Genomic DNA, 24,929 nt, shown 5'->3' with positions numbered 1-24,929 from the left:
AGCTTTCTGGGACAAGCACTGCTGTGCTGGGATGCTGTGAACCTGGAGGCAGGACCTGCAGCGGGTACCAAACAGTGGAGGAGGCTGCCCTGGGGAGCCCCATCTTCCCCCCACAACCCAGCTGCCCTCGGACAGGCTCTGACTGTTTCTGCCACGAAGGAGGCAATAGCCAGAGCCAGGGTGGGTGGCTGAGCCCACACTGGAGCACCGAGCCCAAACCTGTGGCACACAGCCTGATTCTGTAGCCTGTGATGCTTTAGGATGTCAGGGAAGGAGGAAGCACGGGGGGCTCAGCTGGGTTTGCCCCCTTTTGTCCCCCAGTTTGTCCTGGCCAGACCTCAGCAGTAGGAAGGGGGCTGACAGCGTGCCTGGGGATGTGTGCCACAGGGGCATGTGAGGGAGGAGTGTGCAAGGGGCTGCTGCGAGCACATGGCAGCCTCGTACTGCACTGGTGTCCCTTGCACCCACAGATCTGTGGGCACTGCCAGGAACCACATTGCCGCTGCACTGCCCGGTGCGTTGGGATCAGACAGGTAGGCTCTGCTCAGAATTAGCCATGTTAGAAATTTGTGGGAAAGGAAAGTGCTAATTGCTCCACCTTCCCGCCTGGGATGGAAGAGGGAAGAGATAAAGAGTGGCTCTAGGGTCTGTTGGGAAGGGGGCAGGGAATAAACTTCTTCTCCTGCTCGCATCCCTGCCTGTGTCCAAGCTGCACAGGCAGCACGCTTCTCGTCCCACAGCATTTCTGCCAGTCTTGGACCCAGCCCAGCAGAGACCAGGATCGTCAGGCAGGGTCAAAGCCTTTGCTCCTCTCCTCTTCCTGGGGGAAGTGTGGTTGTGACACACCTCGAGGTTTCACCTTGCCTCTCCATCAAAACCTTGCCTTGTTCAGGCTATGCCCAGCTGCTGGGCAGTGGCTGCAACTCCATGGCTGTCCTGCCGTGTTCTATTCAAATGCTTTTTAATTATCAGTTACTTCATTAAGGCAGAGATGGGTGATAATGGCAGCAGGGAGGGTGCCTGCTCCCAAACCCCATCTTTCTGCTCTGAGAAACGCTGTCTCTACTCTCTCAGCATCCATTTCTGCTCTAAAGTTTTCTGGGAAGTGTGATTGTTATTTTAGCAAAACCCAGTTGCCTCAGAGACCAGCAGAGGAAAAATGGCAGAACTGCAAGTGGAACAGTGCGCAGGGCCAGCTAGGATATAAATAATAGGCTGGGGCAGCATGGGGTCCACTGGATCCTCCCGGTAGGGCAGGCTCAGCCCGTCACCAGCTTTATTGTGTCCAGGAAAAGTGTACAGCCCTGGCACTGGGCACCTGTAGATAAGGAGGCTGGAGCTGCAAAAGCTGCTCCCCAAGAGCTCGGCCAGTTTACACAAACCTCTTTTTATTATACACTATTTACACTTTGGATCAAAGGCGGCTCTGCAGTGTTTTCCGTCAGGGGCTGGAATGCGCCTGCTGCCCTGGCGGGAGACCGCATCCCTCCCCAGCGCAGCTGGGGAATAATTTCCTATTAAGGAAACTTTGGAGCTGGAGGAAATAAGACGTTAAAGCCGGTTTCCTCCAGGGAGTCCTCCGTTAGCAGACCCTGCGAGTGCGGCTGTGGTGGCGGGGGGACAGAATGCTGCTTTCCACTGCGGTGCGGTGCCCTGGTCCTGTCCCTGCGGTGCTGCCTGCGCTGAGCTGGCCCTGCTGCAAAAGGAGCATTCGGGCTCCTCCGTCCCGTAAACTACAACTCACCATTTCCATCTGTGTTTATTCCTGGTGTATGTGGCTCTGGGCAGAGCCACTCTCTCTATGTGCTGCCTTGTGAAAATCCTTCTCATGCTTTCCTTCCTCCTCCTTTCAGCTCAGATTTGGGGCTGAGAGTACATATAGATAATTTTGCATCGAGAGGGTCCTTAGGTTAAACCCTAGCTCTGCCACAGACTTTCTTTTCAGCCTTGAACCTTGCCTCAGTTTCCACACTCAGAACAGAGAGTAATTGCAGACAGATTGTGAAAATCAATTATTACGGTTTATAAAAAGGCTGTACTATCATTAGCACGGCCCTAGCACATAACTACAGGGTGGAGTTTTCTAGACGGAGCGTTTATATTTCTCCTTGGATGGCAGTGTGTACCTTACCCAAAGAAACGTCTTTGAGGCTACACAAATCCTTTTTTGGGGGAAGATGTGATGGATCTGTGTGTAATATTATTGCTAGGAGCTGAGTAGCAGGACACAGCAGCCGGGCTGTGCAGACGCCCGACCGCCTCCGCGTACCTGTGCTGTTGTATCTGGATGTTTGGGTTTCGTTTGCTCCTGGCCCTCAGGGTAGCCCCTTGCAGAGCTAAACTACCGTAACATCCAGCCTTCCGCTCTCTGGGGGGAAATGTCAGGAGAAGACCAGATTTCACTCTTTTGCACCATAAAAGGCACTTTAGAGATAGAAATCCTGAGGAAAACAAGCCCAAGTGCTGGAAGCTGCCTCGGCCTGTTGCACCGCAGGAATGCCAGGCGCGTGCGCGGGCAGGCGGCTACCGGCAGCGCTGCTGGGTGCCCTGCCTGTGAGCTGCCGGGCAGAGACGGGCGGGAGAGCCGCGATGGCCGAGGGTGATGGTCAGCCACGGTCAGCAAACCTCCCTCATCCCACGCTCTGCTCCGAGGGCGTCTGAGGCACCGGGCTGCTTTGCAGCTCCTGTCCCGCCTGCCTGCTTGGTTTGGGCATTCCAGCCGGTGCCGTGGGCACTGCCAGCTATTGCCTGCCCTGCGGCACTGCCTGGCCTCCTCAGCTCCATCCCGAATCCCCCCGGGTCAGCAATCCAGCCGCTTTCCCCATTGTGCAAGAAGCTGAGGACAGAGCTGGCATCGCCTTGCTGCTGGCAGAGTGAACAGTGATTTTTTTTTTTTTTTTCATTATTTTTTCATTGTTTTAGTAAAAATCATTTGGCATGGGGGCATTCTGTCCAGAACAGAGTCAGCCGGCTGCCCCCTCACCCCAGGCAAAGCCCCTTGGCGCTGCTCCGATGTCAGGCAGAAACGCCGGGGGCATGTCTGTTGGCAGCGCTGGGATCAGCTGGTGGGATGGAGCTAATGGAAGTCAAAGCGTGATGAATCCTCACCCCGGCTGCTGTCACTCGGGAGAAAAGTCATCTCGGAGCGCAGCCTCTGTGGCAGCCAGTGAACATGGCTTTACTCCTGCCCAGGGGTAACTACAGATGGGGGGGGGTGGGGGGGTGGGTTAACACACCCCGTACGGTGGTGGCTAGCTGTGCCCTGTGCTGCTGGGGCCCTGGGACTTGTCTTGCTGTGATCCCGAGGGATTCCCATAAGAGCAGGAGTGCGGCTGTTCCCACAGTGCCAGGTGAAGGCACTCGCCCCAGCCCTCCCCCTTTCCCTCCCTCTGCCCTGTTTGGGGGCTCCTTTGAAAAAATGTTAGGCTGGGTGGGAAAGACAGTGAGGTCCTGGGATTGCAGCTGGGACATCATCTCCCCAGTGCTTAAGTAGACGAGCTGGCTGGAGGACAAGCCAGCAGGTCTGTCCCCTGCCAGCCCCCGCAAGGAGGGGACAGCCACCACCAAGCCATCAGCAAGCCGGTTAAAAGCCACCCTGAGGTGTGCAATGGCTGCCCTGGAGTTTTTGGGGCATATGGGTTAGTGCCAAACGGGGTGCTCTGCACCCCTGGGTGCTTGGGGAGCGGCAGCACCTTCCTGTGCAGTATGTGTTTGCCTGTCACGTGGGGAGGATTGTCCCACTGAAAGCAGGCAGCAGGAGCATGGAAATGGTCAGCTTTCATGTCTTCAGAACAGATTAAAATAAAATAAATGAGAGGAAGGGCAGGACCAGCTCCAGGGGGAACCTTTGATTTTATTGAAAGCTGTACTGAGCCAGGCAGCTCATACAGGGGGTTTCCTCCACACTGTCGCTTTTGGGGGACAAAATGAGTGTAAATACTGCAAATCCCACCTCCGTCCCACTGCAGTAGTGTCTGCCACCATCTGCCTCTGCAGGCAGTTGTGCTTCCCAGTGACTTGGATCAAAATCAACGGAGGGACTTGGCCACGCATCCTGCAAGGCATGGGTCTGGCCATGCTCTGAGATTGTTTGATGGGTGTATGTCCTGGTAATAACACCTCAGATATAGCTGCCAGGTGTTGTGGGATTGATAGGAAAGCAAGATAATAGAGGTAATAATGGTTGCTGTCCTTCACCTGTTTGTCTTCAGACACTGGCCCTGAAGCCCCTGTGCAGCTGGGTGTTTCATGCCTGGAGAGTACAACTAAAAGTGAATGCATTTTGGATTTATCTTTGGGTTTAATGTAGTATCTATAGAGGTCCTGCAATACTCCTGCTTGCATAGATAACTGCAATAATTTCTGAACTGCATTCTGAAATGTGAGGCATTAATTCCTGTTAAAGTAGGGTTTAGTCACCGTGCTGAGCCTGGGCTGTGTTAAAGTGATGCCGAGCTACGGTGGGTGCTTGGTGTCAGAAATCACATCGGTGCAGCTTCCCTGGCAGCAACACGTGGGCATCACTCATAGTGTGAGCTGTCCATGCCCACGTCTTTGGGGCACATCTTAGCTCTCCCTTCAAATAACAAGAGTGCTTAACGGCTCCCGTATCGCTTTCCAAACCTCCCCTGCCCAGCCACATTCCCGGCAGTGCTGCCGCTGTCTCCCTGTGCTCAGCATTTCCAGCCTGCGTGGCCAGGCGACAGCGAGCATCTCCTCAGGGAATGCGGGTGTGTGGTGCAAATGACGTCCCAAAATTGCTGGAGTCAGCAGAGCCTCCTGACTAAATAAGGGCAGGCAGAGCAGGGTTTTATCAGCGCTGCCCAGCACGACAGCTGAGAGCCAAGGCCCGTGGCAGCCCACGCCGCTGGAGCTGGGTTGTGCACTTCCACCGATAAGGTGCTTTATTTGGCACGGCTCTGCCCCGGCAAGCTCCTGCCCTCCTCCTGGGTGCTCCTGGGGGTTTATGGCACTGGTGCGGAAGGTGGGCAGCAAAAGTGATGGCTTCCTGATGCACCTGGTTGGGGAGGCACAGTGTGTGGCCAGGGCTGGGCTGGTGGCTGCAGTGGCCGCAACCATCCTGGGGCTAATGGTGCAGCTCAGCTTTCCCAGGGCCAGAGAGTTCGGAGCTGGGGTTTTCAGGTCTGGTTGAATCAGACTCAGGGTTTGCTTTGAAAGATTTTTAGGATTTTTTTTTTTTTTTTTTTTAGCATGTTTTGATTTCTGCGTTCCTCAGGCTTTTAGCCAGAGGCATGGATGGGAGTCCCGTGCATTCCCAGAGCTTTTGGTGTGAGGCTGTAGGGCAGGATGCTCATGGCCACCCTGCAAGAGTGGGCAGCAGTGGTGGTTCAAGGCAGTCCCTGCCAGGTGGACTCCCTGCTTAGGAGAGCAGCTGCTCCTCCTCTGCTGTCCCAGCTTCACAATCGCTCTGCTCCAGGACTGCACACCCCCATGTAATGGGGTGTGAATGGGGTGTGTAACAAGGAGGTATCAGCAGGCAGGAGATGGGAGAGTTTGTCCTGGCCCCGGGTGGGATATTGTGATTTGCTTCCAAGCAGGAGCTGCCAGGGAGAGACACAGGACTTGGGAGCAGCATTTCTGCAGCTGTATGATCAGACACCAAAGATGCTGCAGCCTGACCTCTCAGGGGACTTAAAAGATAGGTGAGTGCAGAAGGGGGCGACAGGACTACCCCAGCTTCATTAAAATCCCCCCACCCTGCAACTCCCTGTGGGGGCAGGGGGAGCTGAGACCGAGCAAGGTGCAGCCACGCCTGGAGGCGGTCGAGTGGCAGGAGCCGAGGGCAGGTCCTGGACAGCTGGGTGTTCTGGCTGCCCCACAGCCCCCATAGTGGGAACGAGCATCTCTGCTTCCACAGGCAGGGCTCGGAGAGAGCCAGCACACGCGTGGCAGGGAGAAATGAGGGCAGCTGTGCAGCTCCTGCCATAGCTGGGGGCCAACACGGAGCAGTGAGGGGACGTTCCTTGGTCCTGCTCTCCCAGCAAAGACATTTCTTACAGAGCTCAGTGTGTTTATAAAGAGAATAATCTTGTTTCATTCACTTTTGGTTAATAGAAATCCAGTTGCTGGCATCTTTTTCCACACCAACCAAAGCTCAGGGCTGGGACTCTCCTGCTTCCCGCGAGGTTCTGGTGCCAGCAGTGCTCCCTCCTTCCCATGAAACCAGGTGAATAAAGACCTTTTCCCCTTGCAGCTCCTGAGCAGGCATGACCTCCTCTGTGTGGCTTATCAGCACAAACCGAGGTCAGTGTCCAGGGACAGTGAGGGGAAACCTGCTTGGTCCATGCCACTGCGGCCAGGACCACTTCAGCTTGGGATTCCCTCAAAGCTCTTGAAGCAAGAACGCCCCTGGCTGCCTTCTGCCATGGCGTCACGTTGTCACCCTGCATGGTTTGGTTAGGAGTAATGCTTCCACCCAAGCCTCCCTGCACCCTGGATCAGGAGCTCAGGGACTTTGTGTCACTTGCATCCTGGAGATGGGGATGCTTAGCTCCTGTCCCAGAGCCAGGGCTTGGTCTTTACAGCCTTGTGATCAAGACTGAGCAGGGCTGGTTTGGGCTTGGGTGAGCTGGGATTTTGTGGTTTTGCTGCCCCAGAGCACCATTCTCCAGCTCTGCAGAAGTATTGCCTGTTTCCCACTGCTGCCTGACCCTCGTCCCACCCCAAATGGCCCCTGGGCTCACCCCTCCTTCTAGCTCACCCTTGCAGTCCTGGCTGCTGGAGCCAGGCAGGGAGCAGGCTGCAGGGGCTGGCCGAGTCCCTCTCCGTTCCTGCTCCCGTGTGGCCATGGGGACAGTGAGCCCCAGGGTTAGGGCCCAGTACCAGGATCAGACACCTGCCCCAGCTGCAGGACTGCCCCTGCTATGTGGGCCCTTGTGGGCTGGAGGGGTTCAGTGCCGTGGAACGAGTGATGGCGTGATGCCTTCACCCCTTTCTTGTAGCCCTTCCCCAGGATGGCCTCGTCCCCAGCCCAGGCTGGCTGCGGCTCCAGCACTGACACATTTTTGGCCCACTGTGCTCATTACGCTGAGATGTGTTTTGACTCCAGAGGAGGGTGCACACAGCTTTATCTATTTTCCATCCGCCTCACATTAATTTCCTTAGGCGCTTCATGCCCTATAAGGGCAAGAGGGAGCATGTGCTTTCCGTAACTCCATGGAGAAAGCATCTGTTGGGCAGCAAACTGCCTTCTCCAGGGCTTTCTGGGTCTTTGGGGCTGAAGCAAGTGGGGCTGTGGCTTGCAGGGATCCCCTCAAGAGGAGTAGAGTTTGAATAGCAGGATGTCAGCCCCAGGCATGGGTATGACTCAGAGCCAGCCACGCAGGGAAAGTGGAATTAATGGGCTGTTCATTCTGACCTTGTGGGAAACCCTTATCTCAACAGCTTACAAACACAGAAAGGGAAAAACGAAGTGTGACTTTAATCTGCAAAAACAACTGTGGAAAATGGTAGCTTCTCGTTCAATTGATCTGCTGCTGCATGGAGCAGGAAGACTTTGACTCCCATCCGAATGCTTGAAATCAGCCAGCAGGGAGCTAAGCTTTCAAATCATCAGATTCAGTCAGGCTTTGGTTGGAGGTTATCATCATTTCAGTGGAATGTGAAATAAGCATATCTTGAAAAATAAAATGCATTTAAGTAAAAAGTCCAATTTAAACATAAAGCCTGAGATACAGAAAACCTCCCTCCTCCTGGAGGAGGTGCATTTTTTTCAGCTTATCCTGGTGCTGAGTCAGAGCCCTTTGGCTTTCTGAGTCTTAGTTTTAGTCGTTTTGCTCCTGCAAGGCCTTCTGAGCCTTCGGTGAGTGCCAGGAGGGACCTGGTGTCCCATCTGGCTGGGTTGGGTGCAGATGCACAGGGATGCGGGTGCTGCTGCCTGGGCAGTGGGCTGGCAGCCCTCACAGCTCCCTGCTCCCTTTTATTTCTCCTGGACCTTGGATCTGTGAATGTCAACTTGAGAGACCTAGAGGACTGGGACAAAAAGGCTTCTGTCTTAAATTTTGATGAATAATTTGGCTTCTGACCAAATACAATATTTTAAGGAATCTGCCTGTTTAATTTCCTTTTTTTTAAAATCCTTCTTTTCCTTTTTAACTGGGAAAAAGATCATAAACAGATACTGCAGTTCCTCACTTTTGGTTTGGATTGCTGAAATCTGGAAAAGTGAAGTTAGAAGTTGCTAAAACTTTTCACTGAAAAAGCTAACAATCTTAGAGGGAAGACACACATTTCGACCCGTTTTAGACTGATGGAGGTGGCAGTTGGGTAAAACACACTCGGTCTGTGGATGCTATCCATTTGACAGAGCTTGGGACTGGGCAGGAGCTCCTGGATCAGGCAGGGCTCCTTCACAACAAAAGAATGCTGCAGCCCTGGTGTCTTCTTGGAAGTGGGAATTCCTTCCCCTGGGCAGGGTGGGAAGCAGTCCCTGCCTGCTCAGTGCAGCTACAGGCAGGGAGGCGGGAGCACGTGGGGGATGAAAAGCTGGAAGACCCCGATTGCATATGTGCTGTAAAGATGTTTTGATGCCCTTATCGGTGGGATAACCCAGCTGCTTTGATCTCGCAGTGGTAGCTAATTAAACAAGGGTCCCCAGAGTATTAGTTGAACCCCTTTGGTAATGGTGTGGTGGAAGCTGGAATAGGTCAGTGGTGTTTGTGCGTAGTCCCAAGGCTGTGCTGCTCTGGGAGACTGGCTCTGCCAGGCTCCGCTTCATCCGCATGCAGGGCAGCATGGAGGACAGCGGACCTGAAAACCAGGGGAAGGAGGAAGGAGTCCAGTTGGCAGCTGCAAATCCCCTTTTTTTTCTCCCCAAGATATCTCTGTGGATGCTCTTACAAGCTGCTCCCAGCCCGACTGTGCAGGCAGAGCAGGCTCCGGCAGGGAGAGGAGCTGCCTGTCCTGCTCATCTGGGGCCAGTGCAGTGGCCTCAGGGCCATGCTACTGGACCAGTGGGTCTGGGGCCAGTGCAGTGGCCTCAGGGCCATGCTACCAGACCAGTGGCCAGCAGCTCTGGGAGCCAGGAGGCTCTGGCTTGTGCTGCTCCATTTAGAGCCGGCTCCAGGCAGCTGCCGGTTGGCATCCGAGGGCTGCGGGGGAAACAGAGAGCAGCTGCGGGCTCTGCTAGCCCGGCCAGCTCATCGCAGCCCATGGGCTGCTGTGCGGGCTGGCACAGTCCAGCCCTGGCGGCGAGCTGCCCATCCAGTCCCACTCAGCTCACAGGGCCATCAGGCCGGTGGAGTTTAATTGAGCAAATCTCCCATACACAGAGCCGGGGTGCGTAGGTTGTCGTCTTATTGAAGACAGCTGCAGATCTGTCTGCTGTAAGATTAATATCACTTTAACTGTTCCAAGGGGAAGTATCCCTTGGTGAAAGATGCAAGTGGCTCTGAGCTATTTAGGGCTGAGGATAACATTTCGGTATTTAAAAAATTCACCAAGTAATCATAAAGGCTAATGCTTGCTGAGCTCGTTAGGTGGCAGGGAGCTCTGCCAGGCCTGTGCTCCTGAAGTACTGCACAGAAAAGGATGCTTTTCTCCTGGCTGAATGGCCTGTTCATGCCTTTTTTATGGAAGGATAGAGAAAAGGTCTGATTTATCCAGCTAAGTAGCCTGGGCACGTACAGAGTGCTACCACTTCTGTGTAAGTGCTGGTACCATGAGTGAAAAGCCTGGGGCATCTCATAAGCCATCTGCCACAGAAAGGAGGCTGAAGGGCAGAGCTGCCCTGCAAGGTCAGGATGGCTTCTCATTTTGGATTTCTTTTATGGTGGTGTGGAGGCAGTTTGTGTTGGTTTATGCTTAATTCACAATTTAGATCACACCTGGCAGGTACAGAGTCCATAAGATAAACCAGGAGCCTCATGCACCCCAACAATGTCAGAGTCTAAATTGCGTGGGTACATGCACATGAGTGATGGAGCAAGAGGAGGATGAATGGTACAGCTGGCTCTTGGGGCAGGATGCCTGTGGGGCAGGACACACAGATGGGTTTGGCTGTGGGCAGGAAAAGTGGCACGAAAGATGGACTGAAAAAGGATATTCAGTCCGATGGGCTGGTCACCAGCTAATGAGGGTAGCAGAGCTTTGCTGTTACCTGCATGCACATGGAAGCAGAGGGAGAGGCACAAAGGAGATGGACTGGGACTGAGCAGGAAGAAAAGGATGCTTCTGCTGTAGAGGTGACACAAGTCCAAAGGCAGCATGGAAAACAGAGAGGTCAGGAAGTGTCTGTCCTGATCAGGTCATAGAATCATAGAATGGTTTGGGTTGGCAGGGACCTTTAAAGGTCATCTAGTCCAGCCACCAACACAGACTTGTGTTGGTCAGGTCTGTGTGTCCTTGCCCTTTGCAATGTGAATGCAGAAGGGACCATGTTGCCATCAACAAAAGGACTTCTGCAGCTTTCTCTCTATCCCGTCTGAGTGCTGCAGACAAACTGTTATCTTATGCTTCTTCAGAAGGACGAAATTATTGCTGCTGGATGCTGGAACAGGGACTTGGCTGGGGCTGGAAAAGCCAGTTTCCAGGAGAGGGGAGTTTAGCAGAAGTCTCCATTCCTAGAGCTGACTGATGAATTACATTTGCTTAATTGGCCTTTTAGGCAGCTGATGATATCAAGAATGGCAAGAAAAAAGTGTTCAGCTGGTCTTTGCTCAGGGTTTGCTGAATCAATGGGAGGAAGGAGATCCTGGAGAAGGAAGGACAGCGCTGGACAAGTCTGTCTTTCCCTTAATAAACAAATGTGCAATAGCTTGGGCTGAGAGCTAAGTTCTTCCCCTATTTCTAGCCGCAAGGTCATTGCTGCACCTGCAGGCACCCCAGCCCCATCTGGAATTTGCAGTATTCTCTGCTAATTCCAATCTCATTTACAGTCTAATCCAACATAGATGTGCAAAACCACATAAACTGTCCAAAGAGACAGGCATGTTGGCTTGGCTTTGGGTCTCACCTGTTATCATGGTGTTCAGCTGCGGCTTGTGTGTCCGCAGGGGATTTTAGTAGCAGTCAGAGGAATGATTTGGGCAGCATTTCTGGGAGATGGCCAGGAATGGTGCTCTGTCCTGCACTAGTAAAAAAGCAATTAGAGCATTAGAGCCGTGGCAGAGAAGCAAATAAAACAGCAGATGCATTTAACTGTCCCTCTCCCACCCATTCAGCTGGGGTGTGAAGCTTCCCTGCCCGGCATGGACCTGGAGGAGCCACCGTGACCCAGCCGGTGCTGCTGGGAGGCAGCGGCAGCAAGGCTGGGCTGGGGCTGCAGGCATTGCCCACATGCCTCCCCTCGGCTCGGGCACAGGGCTGCTGCTCCTCCTTGCAAAGAATTCACTGGAGCTATTTTTAACCGTGCTGCCTGGGGAGATGGCTCAGGGTGAAACTAGGAAGCGCTGTCCCGGGCGGTACTGCCTCGCCTGGGATGGAGAGCACCAGCGTGGGTTTGTAAAGGCCCCTCTTTCTGTTTATTGCCCCTGGTTAGATGTGTTTAACATTTGTGGCTCATTGTCCAGCGCTGCCCTTGAAAAGGGGATTTTGAGTTCTGCTGCTGAGTGCTGTAAAATCCGTGGGCCTCTGTTTCAGTTTCACCCTGACCTCTTCTATCTCCAGACATTCTCCTCTGCTGTTTTTTGCACAGGCTGCTTTCTGCAGGGGCACTGGGAGCTGACAGCACAACCAGTAGTAAATAAAAAAGTGTGGCCCTGATTCAAGTGCTGCCTGCAAAGTGTTGACTTTATATGCATATAAGAAAAGACCAGCATTTTCCTTTTGCAAAAGGATTCTCTTTTTTGAACAGATCTTAGCCTTGGAAGAAATTTTTCCTCTCATATGTTTCATGTCTAAAGTGCAGAGATCACCTTCCTGCCTCCCTCAAACCTGCCTGAACTTTTTTTTTTTTTTTTTTACTGCTGAGCTTGGCAGACCCCAGGCTGTGGGCTGGGAGAGACTTTGGTGTTGTGGGTTGCATGCGCTGGGCTCTCCCAAGGCGGCTGGTATTTGTCTCCTGCTTTGCAGCCAGGGCCAAGTTTTTCTCTGTGTTGAGCTCCCAGGCACTGCCAGCCATGTGGATAAATGATAAATTCAGAAATACTCTAGGCAAAGTTAGATGTTATTGTTGTGGCTGGGCCCTTTCCTCCAGGCTGTGCTTTGTCATGGTGTTACTAAACCCTCAGCGTGACTTTGTGGAGGGCTGCGAGCAGCAGTGCCTTCCCTTCGTGTCCTGGGAATGTGCGTGTGCTGGGGGAGATGTACTTAAAACACCTGCCGTGTCTGTAAGCCACATGTTCATCACCTGGCTGCTGCTGTAATAAGTGATCTCAGTGATGGAGGGACCCAGCGCAGGGCATCAGCATCCCTGCTGCAGCCAGGCTGCTGGCCAGGCAGAGCAGCCCTCTGTCTTGCACCACAGCCGCCCCGGGATGCCAAGGCCAACACGTGGTGTGCTGGAGGTGCCAGATTTGAAACTGCAGCTGTGCTGATCATAGTCTCCCCAAATTAAACACTTCTGGACAACTTTGCAAGCAGGGGGACAGGAGCAGAGGTCAGGCGTGTCCTGCAGAGCGAGGGAGCTGGGCAAAGCTGCCATACAGCTTGCATCCCCAGGGCAGTAGAGGGTCCCTGAGTTGTGCTGCTCAGCCTGCTGTCACAGCTCCATGTGTGGAGCTCGGGGGCTGCCCCATGGCCTCCCTGGCCTCACTCCTCTCTGTGCCCAGGAGGGCTCGTGGTAGAGCCCTGCTAGCCTTGGGGCTGCGGTGGCTGGCAGCGGTGGCCCAGCCTAGCTGGCTCAGCTCCCCACCACCCACAGCATCCTCAGCGCAGCCTCTGCAACCCAGGTCAGGGTCTTCCTGGCCTCACCATCCCTTTACCTGCAGGAATCACAGTACTCAAACCCTACGCAGCAACCATGTAGCAGCCAGCAGCTTCTCTGGAGGGCAGGAGAAGAGCAAAACTGGGAGATGCCTTGTCACCTCTAACGCCCCCAGGCTGTTCCCTTGTGTCGGTCCCAGGTGCTGGGGGAGAGCTGAGCATGCAGGAGCCATCCGTACCTGTTTGGTAACACATTGGTGTGCATCCAGCTCAGTCCTTCCTTACTAGTGGAGGGAGCAGACCCCCACATCCAGTCCACTTCCAGATTACTTTTTTACCTTTAAGAAAGCATCCACCCATTGCCAGGAGCTGCCTGCTGCTCCCCTAGCTGATTATCTGGCTGGGAAGTGCCCAGGATAGCCTCTGCCTGGCTCAGCGAGCAGCCGAAAAGGAGGATTTTATCTCTGTATGGTGAATCCTGTCCTCCGAGAGCAGCAAGACAAAGTCAGGGGTCAGAGCATGTCCTGCCGGCGTGAAGAGCTGGATCCTCACTTTGCAAGCTTCTTCCCAGGGCCGGCGCCAGGCAGGCTGTGTGCCCCACACGCAGCACGCCCAGCCCGCTCTGATCCCCCAGGCATGGAAAGCACAGAAACATCCCCCTTGGCCCCTGACAGATTATAGTGGAATTTATCACGTTGATTATATGCTACCAAAAAAGGAGGTGCTTTCTCTAGTCAGAGCTGCCTCAGACCTCCTGCTTGTGAGCAACAGCTTAAAATTGCTGTTTTCTGCCTCATCGTGTCTTGTTTCTGGGTTTTCCAGGAGCTATAATAATTTTGGATAAAAAGACCAAGAATGACAGCAATCCCAGGCAGCTCAGCCTGCAGAGAAAGTGGGGAGATAACATGTGAGTGTGGGCAGGGGGTGAATCATGGCTCCAGTGGAGCAGGATGTCATCCCAGGGAGAGACAGGCTGAGCTGCAGCAGCTCCACACCCTCTTCTCTATCGCAGGGCCCTGAACAGCGTTTTCCACTCCCCATCAAGCCACACTGCTGCCTGTATCAGTTGGGATTAATGCCCTGCATTTAGTTCTTTCCCTGCAGCTACTCAAAAGGGTGTCTCCGTGTGTGTGTGTATGTGTATGTATGTATGTGTATATATAGATCTTCTACTTTCCAAGTGTCTCAGAACAGCATTTCTATCACCTTTTCATTGCACCTGTCAAGTATTCAGACTAAAGCTAGTCTCGTCTGTCTACTGCATCTCAGCTTAATGCTGAAGAATTAATCCTGATTTCACAACTGACAGTCCAAAAATTCCTCTGGAGCATTTTCACTGCAAGGATGAGAACTGCATCTTTCCTCATTTTTTGTCCTAAAACATGACCAGATACCAACCTGAGTCTGAAAAGGGCTCATCAGGCATGGGAAGACCATATTAGAGGTTATAATTCATAGTGAATTGGTGTTTGAGGACTGCTAACTGCTTATCTAACTGTCCACAGAAAAATACGTGGGTTTGCATGTACAGCCAATGTATGCTCCATTATGTGCAGCAAGGGAAATACGGGAAGCCTCAGCAAATATGATAGTAAGAGCGTGGGGAAAGCAGCTCTCTGTAAGCCCCGGGGGGAACAAAGCAGCTGAATATATGGTGCTTCACCCTCCCTTATTTTTAAGGTGTGATTTTGCTGTTTGAAGTCAGCTCCTTCCCAGACCATGAGCAGCTGGGCTGTAAAGCCAACCCTGCTTTTAGCATGAAGATCACAGGGCCCCGAGTGCAAGGCACGTGAGGAATACGACAGCTGGCCAGCAAAATAACTCTAATAGCCCTATAGCCTGATAGAACAAGGAAATACTCTGGGAAGGAGCGGAGAGAACTTGGGCAGCCAAGCTGAGGAGGTGGCAACAGCTCTGCCTTGCCTAGCACAGGGGAGAGCAGCCCCCCGAGCTGCAGTGAGTAAAGGAGCCCCTTGGACAATGTGTGTTGTTTGCTGGCAAGTTACGGGAGAGACATTTGGGGTAAAACATGTCTGGTGTGCTGGGCAGGGGCACGCTGCCTCTGGCAAGGTGCAGCAACTCAAGGCTGGTCACAGCACAGCGGTGTTCAGCCATCATGTTATTGTTGCCTTATGCTCCAAAGATGCCCACAGCGATGCTTCAGGCATTCCTCTGAGCTAGGTTTTCAGTGCTTCGCAGCACAGCAGCAAGTCTGTTTTGCAGCAGCAGCTGCCTCGCTGCAACACACGAGCATGCTTGTGTTTGTAAATATCCCTGCCTGGTTCGCTTGCGTGGCTACGTGCAGCCTTCCCACCTGAACCTGAAGCATCTGTGACCCTTGTTGAAAATCTGGTCTTTCCTCCTCGAGTGCGGGGGTTTGGGGTCAAGTGGGCGAGCGCTGAGTGCTGTTATGCCAGATGGGCTGATTTGGTTTTGTTGCTGGACGGGGTCTGCTGCTCGAGCTGGGGCAATCTTGGTTCAGATGTTGCTCACTGTTGTCCTCTCTTCTCTCCACAGGACGGCTCATGCCAAAGCCAAGGCTGAAGGGTCTGAGCAGGCAGCTCAAGCAGCTAACAATGAATCGGGCATAGCCAGAATGATGGCCAGGGAGCTCTCCCCGGACTTCTACCAGCCAGGTAGGACCAGAGGCATCTTCTAAGAGGCATTTTGCAGTTTCCTTGCAGCATCTGTTCAAATACTTCACCTGCTTTATAACAAGTTGCCCTTCTGTCTGTCCTAAATCCTCTTTTGTACAAGTTCAGCTAGCGCCCTGCCCTGGATGATTTGCTGTCCTCCTTACACCACTGTTTAACCTGTTGGAAAAACCCAGAGTCCCTCAGCTTCCCCTCGTGTTTCTCCACATGCTGAAGCCCTCCCAGCACCAGGCAGGGCAGGCAGTGAGCTCGGGTCTATTTGCAATGCTCCTGTAGATATATCCCTCCTGGCTTTTTCTTGGAACAGCTTTGCACATTGACTCACAAGCCCGTACTCTGCGGGGCCCCACACCGCACCAGGGTATGATCAGACTCAGCTAATTAGAGGCTGTAATATCCTACAAGAAAGTTGCTAATGCAAAATACTACTTCCCTGATTCCCTATTTATTTGTTAGCGTCACTGCTGATTATTTGGCTGGGAAAACACTTGGGAGGTTCCTTCTGTGAGACCAAGCACTGAGGATTAGTAGATAGGAGGTATAATGTTATAGGCAGCATTGTGAATGCCATTACCTTTTCCTAGACCAAGTTAGCTAGGGTTATGTTCTTCCTGGAAAGCTTTCCTTTCTGGAGAGGGAACATAATAACAAAGCAGAAAAGGATCCAAGTGCCTATTTTTACCTTCTCTTTCTTATTATGTGGCTTTGTTACCTGGAACAAGTGCCCTGTGGCTGCTGAGGCAGGATCACAGCAGCAAAACTGGGGCTAAAAGCCAGAGGTTTACTCCTGCTAAGCAAAACCTGCTGCCTGCTCCTGCTCTGATTTCTGTGCCTCCAGGTCTCTGGTACTGCACCCCGGTCCAGGGTGTGCAGTGGGAAAGGGGAACACCTCACACCTGATGCTTGGCCGGGGAGAGTCATGCTGACAAATTTGCCTAAATTCCCTGTACTCCCATCTTGACGTGCACCTACTAGGTCGGGAGACACTGTGCTGGAGGGCTGCCTGTTCCTCCCCACCGCCCAGCAAGGCCCATTGGAGCTGGCTTTGAGTGGGGAAACACCACAGTGCCCAGGCATGGGCATGAGCCAGCATGTGGCACTTCATTTAACAATAGCTAAACGTTGCTTGATCCTGACATAAGCCCCTCAGCTGCCACTCACAGCTCCACATTCACCCTTTGCACACTGGGGTATTTATAGCACAGAGGCAAAGGAAACTGGAATTCCTGATGGAAGGTTTTTGATATCTAGCTAGATTATTTTTTCCACCCATGGCAATTGAATGAGACAATTGAAATGGTCTCTACAAAATGCTTGAAGCAGCCTGGCCTCTGTTGCTGGCTCTTCAAGTGCTGAGTCCTCTCACTGCTTTTATGTAGGGCTTCACTTGGGTCCTGGCCCCTCTCAGTGGCCTTGTAAGCTGCTGATGTGTGTTTGTGTTTTTCTTTTAAATCGTCTTATTTCTTTAAAATCTCTGAATTCCCCAAGTGCACAACAAGGGGAAACGTCTCTTGTGTGTCTGCACCATCCAGGAGCAAACAAAGTCCACCCTTGGATTTTGATTTTGCTGGGACTCGAAGCTGCTCGTCACACAGCCAGGAGAGCCTGGTAGTCTTCTGCCGCTGAGTTTCCTCCCCACCCCCCCCCCCCCCCACCACCCACCCCCCCCCGCTGTCCTGGCAGATAGACTTGCTATGTCTGGCACGGGCCAATCCTGCTCAGCAAGCCTCATATCTCTAATAAGTATCCAGCCCTGGATATCAACCCTAATAGCTTAGAGCAGAGGGATGTATGCCAAAGCCCTTGCTGCAATGTCATGCCGGCAGGTGAGGGTGGGGAGGTGAGGAGGATCAGAGCTGTGCAGTGCCCTCCAGGCAGCTGGGGGCTTTTTGGTATGAATTATTCAGGAGGAGAAGAAAGCAGCAGGAGAGCGCAAGGAGTCTGGAGCTGCAGGCAGCCTTTTTTGAGGAGTCTGAACAACTGTTGAAACGGCTTCCAAATAATCCACTTGCAGCCAGAAATAAATGGCCCTGAATGGGTTGCCAGCTGATTGACAGGAGTGTGCAGGCAGGGCACAGCAGCTAAAATCAGTGCTCTCTTTCTCCCCACTGCCCCTTCCAAGCGGGGGCATTGCCTGCATGGGCAGAAGGTAGCAGCGTGCAAATCACACCGCTGATTTATTAGAGGGAAAGGAGCACCAATCCCAGTCTCCTGACTGGGCTCGAGTCTGCGTCTGCTTGGGGTGGAGGAGACAAGGGGAGGAACTGCAAGGCAGCTGGGGCCAGAGCGGCTCCAGGATCTGTGCTGTTCAGGAGCACAGAGTAAGCCCTGTATGTCTGCACCCCTCAGCATCACTTGGATTCAGCTGAATGAGGCCACAGCCACTTTCAAAAGCAGGTGCTTTGCTTCCAAACAAGCTGTTTTGTGACCTCACGCTGCCCATAAGAAGCATGCTCTTCACGTTCTCACTTGCTATGAGCATCCCAGTGACATGTGGGGACCCCTGTCCCAGCATGGGTCCCAGCATGTAGAGCACTGTGCAGGGTGGTTATTCCAAAAGATATTCCCAGTTGTTCAGTGGTGGATTTTGCTTAGCCAGCCACCCAGCACAGCAGATACCTTTGGTGTCAGGCTCTGGCTGACTTCCCCAGACTCCAGCTGGTCTGCAGTTTGCTTTGCAGACACAGCCTAGGGTTAACAAGAAGTAAAGATTTAATGATAGGTGTATAATTGAACTGAGGGCAATGTGGCTAAGAGCTGACAAATCAGTGTCGGAGTTGAGGCCAGAGCAAAGCCAAAGCTCTGCATCAACTGGTGTGATGGTGCCAGGTAATTTTGCTGCTGTTGCAGGGCTCAGTGCAGAGAGGAGGGCTGTGAAACTGCCAGCCCTGCTCCATGCATGAGAAATGGGGTTTTTTCCCCATCGTGAGGGATGACAGGTGGATCATCTGGGCATACCTGCCTTTCCCGAGGAGGCTGGACATCCCCTGTATCACTTGTGAAGTTGCCATGGTATTAAACATCAAAGAAGCCACATGGAAGAGTTTCCCAGCCATTAAAAAAACCAAACCAAACCAAACCAAACCAAAACAAAACAAAAAAAACCAAACCAAAACTTTGATGGGAGCTGGATCCTCTTTAGCCCCAGGATAGCCCATCTGTGTGGCTGCAAAAAGCTGGGCTGCAGATTTTCACTGTTTCTTTACCCTTACCTGGAGCTCCACACCTGCTCTGTTGGCTCTTTCCAGCTGGACTTCATGTGGTGGGGCTCAGAGCCTCCAGCTGCTCCTGGAGGAAATCTCTCCAGGAAGCAGCTTCTGGTTTGGGAGCAGCTTCTGTGTTGGGAGCAGCTTGGTTTGGGAGCAGCTCTGGTTTGGGAGCACCTCCTCTCCCAGCCTCCAGCCCGGACCCTCTCGCAGTCGTCCTCAAACCCACGAGGGCGTAATGGTGGCACAGAGCCAGAGCGGCCCACTGTCCCTCGGGTCCCCCGGGCGGTGCCTCACACCATCCCCTCTCTCCGCAGGCCCCGAGTACCAGAAGCGGAAGCTGCTGCAGGAGATCATGGAGAACGCGGAGCACGCCGTCAACATGGAGGAGGAGGCGCCACGGCCCGAAGGCGCCCCGCCGCCCCCCACGCCCCCCGAGAGCCCCCAGCTCCACGAGCAGGACGAGGCCCGCCGCCGCGCCAGCCCGGCCCCCAGCCCTGCCGCCACCCCTCCCGAGGCCAAGCGGGCCAAAGCAGCCCCCCGCCAGGACGGTGCCCTCCGTCCGGGCAGCTGGGCCGGGGCGGGCAGCCCGGCGGGCGGCGGGAGCCCCGTGCCCCTCGAGGGTGAGGGCCGTCCGGCCTCGCGGGGCTGGGGGCACCCCACCGAGCAGATGGAGATCGGGCCGCTGCAGAGGATGGCGCACGAGCCCGACGTCGAGCTCGTCAAGGGCTACCACGGCTACGCTGTGCGCACCTCCCCGGTCTCCCCCGCTGCGGACTATGAGGAGGAGCTGCCCCCCGAGCCCGAGCCGCAGCCCCCGCCACCACGGGGGGACCCCCAGCGCCGGGGGGGCACCTCCACCCCACCGCAGGAGCTGGAGGAGAAGGCAGCGGCCAGCACGGAGGCCATGCCGGAGCCGCCGCAGCCCAAGGAGCCAAAGCAGCGCCCCAGCCCCGAGCGCAGGGCTGCGGGCCGGGCCGAGCCCACCGCTGGCAGCAAGACTGAGGGCAGGGCACCGGGGCGGACGGAGCCCAAGGCGGGGGCCAAGCGGGGCCCGGCCCCGCCAGCGGCGGTGGTGGCAGCGCAGGAGGAAGAGGAGTGTGAAGAGGTGACGTGGAGGCAGCCCAGGAGGCACCCCGGGAGCCATCTCTGCCTTTTTATTTTTTGTTTATTTTTCCCAGGAGGTCCAAAAGGGCCCAGAGGGATGCAGAGCCCAGGGCCGGGGGGCTGCAGCGGGCCCCCAGCAGCATCCAGAGGCTCTTTTCGGCATCCCAACGCCGCTGACCTCCCCGTCCTGCTGCCTTCCCAGCCTGCCCTGCCCCAGCGCTGGCGCTGGCGCTCACAACCCTCTTATTTTAACTGCCTCTCTGCACCAGGGCAGATCAGCTTCCCGACACATCCCTATTTCAAAATTTGAGGAAAACAGGCATCTTCGGATTCATTTTTTACATTTGTCTCCCCCTCTTTTCGCACCCTCTTTACCAGCTAACATGGATGTGGAAAACTGAGGGGAAAATGTAGGACGGGAATGAAAAAGCAAAGCGGGGTTGTTTTTTTTACCTGTTTTTACTTTTTTGCAGTAAGGGCACCTCATGAGCTGGCATGTGGTTTCGAATCACCAGCTGATTTCCCAGGTTTAAAATATAGTCACTGAAATTAGTTTTGCTGGGAGCAAATACAGCTGTAAACCCAGACAGTTTATTAGCCCGCTGCTTCTCATCTTGCAACCCTTTAGACGTGAATGGTTCTGATGCGACTTTAGAAAAGCACAGCTTGGAAATATTTTGGTCTGAAATTAGAGCAGTCTCATGTGGGTGCATTTATTTATCTTAAAAATGGCAACTTTGCAAACATGGCAATGTAGGTGGAGAAAGGAGTTGGGAGGAGCAGCCCGACATGGACTTAGCACTTCACGTGCCTGTGGTCAGGGTCTCCCTTCATCTGACTTAGCCTCAGAAGAAGCGTGATTTAGCCTCCTTAGAAGGAGTTTGCAAGGGAGACATAGGAATAGGGATTGACAGATATATTGAACTAGTTCAAAATTCAGGCTGGCTGTTAAGAGCCAGATATCTGTGCGTTGGGAGTGGGTAATTCTGGTATTTTTGAATAGCAGAACCAAGCTGCATCTGTCTCCTCACCTGGAGCTCTGGTGTATAATTCTCTGTTTTGGGTTTTTCCTTCAGGGACCTAACACAATCGTGATCTGCATGGTCATCTTACTGAACATTGGTCTGGCCATCCTATTTGTACATTTTTTGACATGATGTACCCCTCAGACAAGGTAAGAAGAGCAATGAGATTTTACCCTCAACTTATAGATGTCACTGTGGATGTTTTAGGGTTAACTAGCTTTACTGCCAATGCAAATCATTCATTGATGGGTGCCCTGGTGATGAAAATGCATGGGTATTTATTCAATAGATGCAATTACCTTGCATTGAGCATTGGGAATTCTCAGTTATCCCTTGCCTGTCCCAAGAGTGATTTGTGGAGTAATTTCAGTGGATAGTTCTCAAGTCTTTTCATAAAATTATTTCCTCAAAGTTAAAAAATTGAACTGTGTTGATCAGATACAATCTCACAGTATAGTTTCGCCTTCCCAGTTGCATGGGCATGATTCACGGAGTGAGACTTCCAGTGCAAGAATGCATGACATTAAATTTGAAATTTGTTTTCTGCGAACATGTTTTGAGAAACACTTTCAAATTGTTGTTCTATGCCAGCTGCTGCCAGGTAACTCATACATTGCAATATTTCTTGGCACTCAGCCCAGCAAGAGGCAAGAACACAAAAAAAAATATGACACTCTGAAATCTGCAGCTCCAATTGCCCCAGTGCTAGTTCTGTAGCTGTTGTTTCTAGTCATTTTACTAAAGGTAAATATAATCTGAGATGTGTATCTGACTAAGGTTAAACGGGAGCTCGCTCAGGCCTTCCACTTGAGTTGGGATGAGGGTTTGCATTTGGATTCGGTGGCAATAAAATCTTGTGAGGTGTCTTGTGCCTGTGGGATTCCTACACACAGGAATATGTCATGGGTTTCCGCAAGGTTTTTGTCACCTTGGGCTCAAATATTGCAGAAATAACCCCCGTCAAGGCTGAACCTGATCCTTGGGCCTCATGTGACCATAATGCGAGAGGTACCTCCTAAGCTGCCATGAGGGTATTGGGCTGCCTTCCCACAGCCTCCTGCAGGATAAAACTGCTCTGCTGGGCACTGCTTTCTGTTGTCATCTTAGTCCTCACTCTGTCTGCACAGGTGAAAGCCTTGCAGACAGCCAAAATTACGTTTTGGGCGTGTTTTTTCTCCCTCTTTACTCTTCACTCTTCTGTTCATCTCTGTCTGGGACAGGCGTTGCTGCTGATGGAGACCACAGACCTTGGCGGGGATTAAAACTCAGCCACCTGGAAACACCTAAAAGGACTTGCGATCTCAAGGTTGCACTGCAAACATCAACCGTAAATGAGAGCACCTGAAGATCAATTTAGTCTCCCTGCTCCCAGGCTGTGGCTGGCCTCTGCAATCTACCAAGGAAAAGCCAGGGTTTCTGCAATTCAGTCTCCTTCTCTTCTTTGTATAAAATAACAGTTGCCTTAAATTGTTCTCACCAAAGCCATCAACTGTCCTGTCATGCCAGAGATGAGGGATTTATCTGTAGCTGTAGGAAAACGAGTGAGAAGGTCTCCTGCGTGCACACTGATGTGTTTTGTAACTCCCTTGGTTGACTCGGTGTCAGAGATTTCCCAAAAAACAGCATCCATGGTGTGGAGATGAAGCAATACACAGCAACCAAAATGACTCGTGAGAGCCACGTCACAGCTAGGGGTGGACAACGTCACCCTCTGTGCTTGGAAGTCATCCAAAGGGATGAATAAAAAGTCTTTTCCCATCGCCTGGAGTAGTTTTCCTCATATAGAGGACTGAGAGGGGGAGCAAGTTGGAAATTGGACTTGTTGAAGTGTAACCAGAGTCCTGCCCACGCCTGCTGACACACGACAGACAGGGGCTGCGGGGTGGGGTGCGAGGGACTGGCTGATCCAAGGCTGTTTGTGCATGTGGGGGGTGCTGCAGGTGGAGACGGTGCCTGTTGCGGGATCAGGTGCCATTGGAGTGCTGTCCTGCCACCAGAGAAGCATCTTGCAGTGGGAGACTTCCCACCGTATCGGAAAAGGAAATAGGTGTGCTGAATTTGTCCCTTTACCCCTTTTTTCTATGAAAATGTTTGAGTTACGATGAAAAGGAGGTACTTACTGAAAAATACCTCCGTACACCTGCAGGTTCCTCCCCTTGGCATGCTGGGCTGCAGGGGGGCTCCTGGGCTCTCTCATTGCAACAGAGTGAACAGACTTTCCAGCCAGAGGATGCAGGGTGGCTGTCATGGGAGAGGTTACATTATTCCTGAAAGAAAAAAAGGTGCAGAGACCCGAGTGACTCCAGTGTATTTGGGTGTTAGGCTCAAAAATACACAGCAACCAGACTTTCAGCAGTGGTAGAGTACAATGGGGCAATTCTAGCTTGTTGTCCTTGCGTGCGAGGCTTAGAAGCCTGAGTGATTTGCACTGATTCTTCCCAAAGCTGCGACAGGGAGTGACCTTTGGAAGATGTTTCCACCATGATCTGCTCTGATCCTTAGCAGTGTGAGCTTTGAAGGTCGGCACAGATGAAGTTACAGTTTAGTGTGAGGCTGAGTGCTTGGACATGTTTCTTCCTTCTTTTTAAGAGCAATATGTATTTTCTATCCCTTTTTCAAGATAATTGGAAATGTTATTTATAGTCAGCTGTGCACCTCTGTGTATCTTGAGGTCCCGCAGCACAGGACTGGGTGGGAAAACCTGAGGGACTGGAAAGAATGGGGAAATGATAGCTGGGAAAAACCCGGGTGCCCAGTCTGCTCCAAAGATCAATCTGAAAGGATTTCAGAGACAGGGTAGCAGACACACAGGGGTTTACGCTGACTGGAGAGATGGGGGAGAACCTGCCTAATTTATCTGCTCTAATTATGGCATAAGAGAGTGAGAATAATTCAGTACTTTTCTTTGTGAACCAAGTTTATTTTTTAACCTTATTCAGCTCAGGAACGTTGCCACAGTAGCAAATATGTGGTGTTAACTGTGGGAGAAGTGAATGTGATCCCTTTCTAAAAGCCACGTGGCTGTACCAGTCCTGAGAAAGCTATGCAGCAGCATCTACACTTCCACAGAGCATAGTCTAGTAGCAATTTGCTTCTTTTCTTTTTTTCTTAAGTATAAATGTATTGCAAACCCCAGGCTCTGATGCCTTTGACATTTTATCCCTGTTTGCTGGCACTCACTTGCCAGCTCTGCAGTTCAATATGCCAACTGCTTTTATTAACCACCAAGACAATTTCCGTTGAGAGACCTGAGGGGCTTTTATTTATCACTGAGCACAAAAATGGATCTTTTTCAACAGTGCTAAGGTAATTTCTGCCCCTACCCCCACCCCACTTTTTTATGCATGTGATATGCACTCGGTAATGTGCTTTCCTCCTAGGAACTTTCTGAGAAAAGTAGGTAGATTTGCTTTTATGTGACGTATAAATATATCCATATTGCACTGAGATATGGATATATACATATATATAGCCCCTTAGGGATTTCGTTTTCTTAGATGCAAAATAACAGATTTACCTCAAACTGCATGCTTTCAAAACTGACTAGGATATTGTGTTATACTTTTCAGGTCTTACAAAGATGCAGATACATTTCACTCTTCACACAAAAATACCCTCATCACAGATTTTGCAAGCTGTTTACTACAATCTGTGTACTACTGTCCGGAGTTTTCTGTCGGTTGTTCTGCTGGATTATGTGCAATAATAAACAGTTATCTGCTCACTGTATCCATGTGGATCTTTGCAGGTCAATCTTCAGCTTTCTTTCAAGGTTGACACATTCACTCCAGTCTTAAATGGGAGTTCATCAACACGTGGTACAGAATTTCGTAGATGGCATCTGGATAGTCTTCAGCTTTTTCCCGGTATCTATTTAAAAATCTTGCATTTGTTGTTGATGGGGGAAACTTTGCAAAGATAAATTTTTTCACTTACTGCTTTTTAGAAGTTTGGTGCCAGGTGTTTGAGGACACCTCCTGCTTTCTGAACAAGCTCTGTGTGCTACCATCGTGCTGGCCCCCACCAGAGGTTGCACAGGCCCAGGAGGAAGGGCAGCTTGCTGGCCCGAAGTCTGCCCAGGTGATGCTGACAGGTCCCTTCCCTGCCTCCCAACC

General features: G+C 52.3%; 1 protein-coding gene across 1 annotated transcript in view; it reads left to right on the top strand.

The window, feature by feature from the left end:
• Positions 1-24,529, top strand: part of JPH2 (junctophilin 2) — a 34,033-nt gene extending 9,504 nt beyond the window's left edge. Inside the window, exons 3-6 of the mRNA XM_037403190.1 lie at positions 15,340-15,458; positions 19,000-19,790; positions 20,866-20,963; positions 22,035-24,529. Of these exons, the coding sequence (XP_037259087.1) occupies positions 15,340-15,458; positions 19,000-19,790; positions 20,866-20,946 (991 nt within the window). The 3' untranslated portion in view covers positions 20,947-20,963; positions 22,035-24,529. The remainder of the gene's footprint in view (positions 1-15,339; positions 15,459-18,999; positions 19,791-20,865; positions 20,964-22,034) is intronic.
• The last annotated feature ends 400 nt before the right edge of the window (positions 24,530-24,929 follow it).

The sequence above is a fragment of the Falco rusticolus genome, chromosome 10, assembly GCF_015220075.1.
Source record: "Falco rusticolus isolate bFalRus1 chromosome 10, bFalRus1.pri, whole genome shotgun sequence".
Taxonomy (NCBI): Eukaryota; Metazoa; Chordata; class Aves; order Falconiformes; family Falconidae; genus Falco; species Falco rusticolus.
The sequence above is the reverse complement of the archived record's forward strand: the minus strand, read 5'-3'. Positions and strand labels throughout refer to the sequence as shown.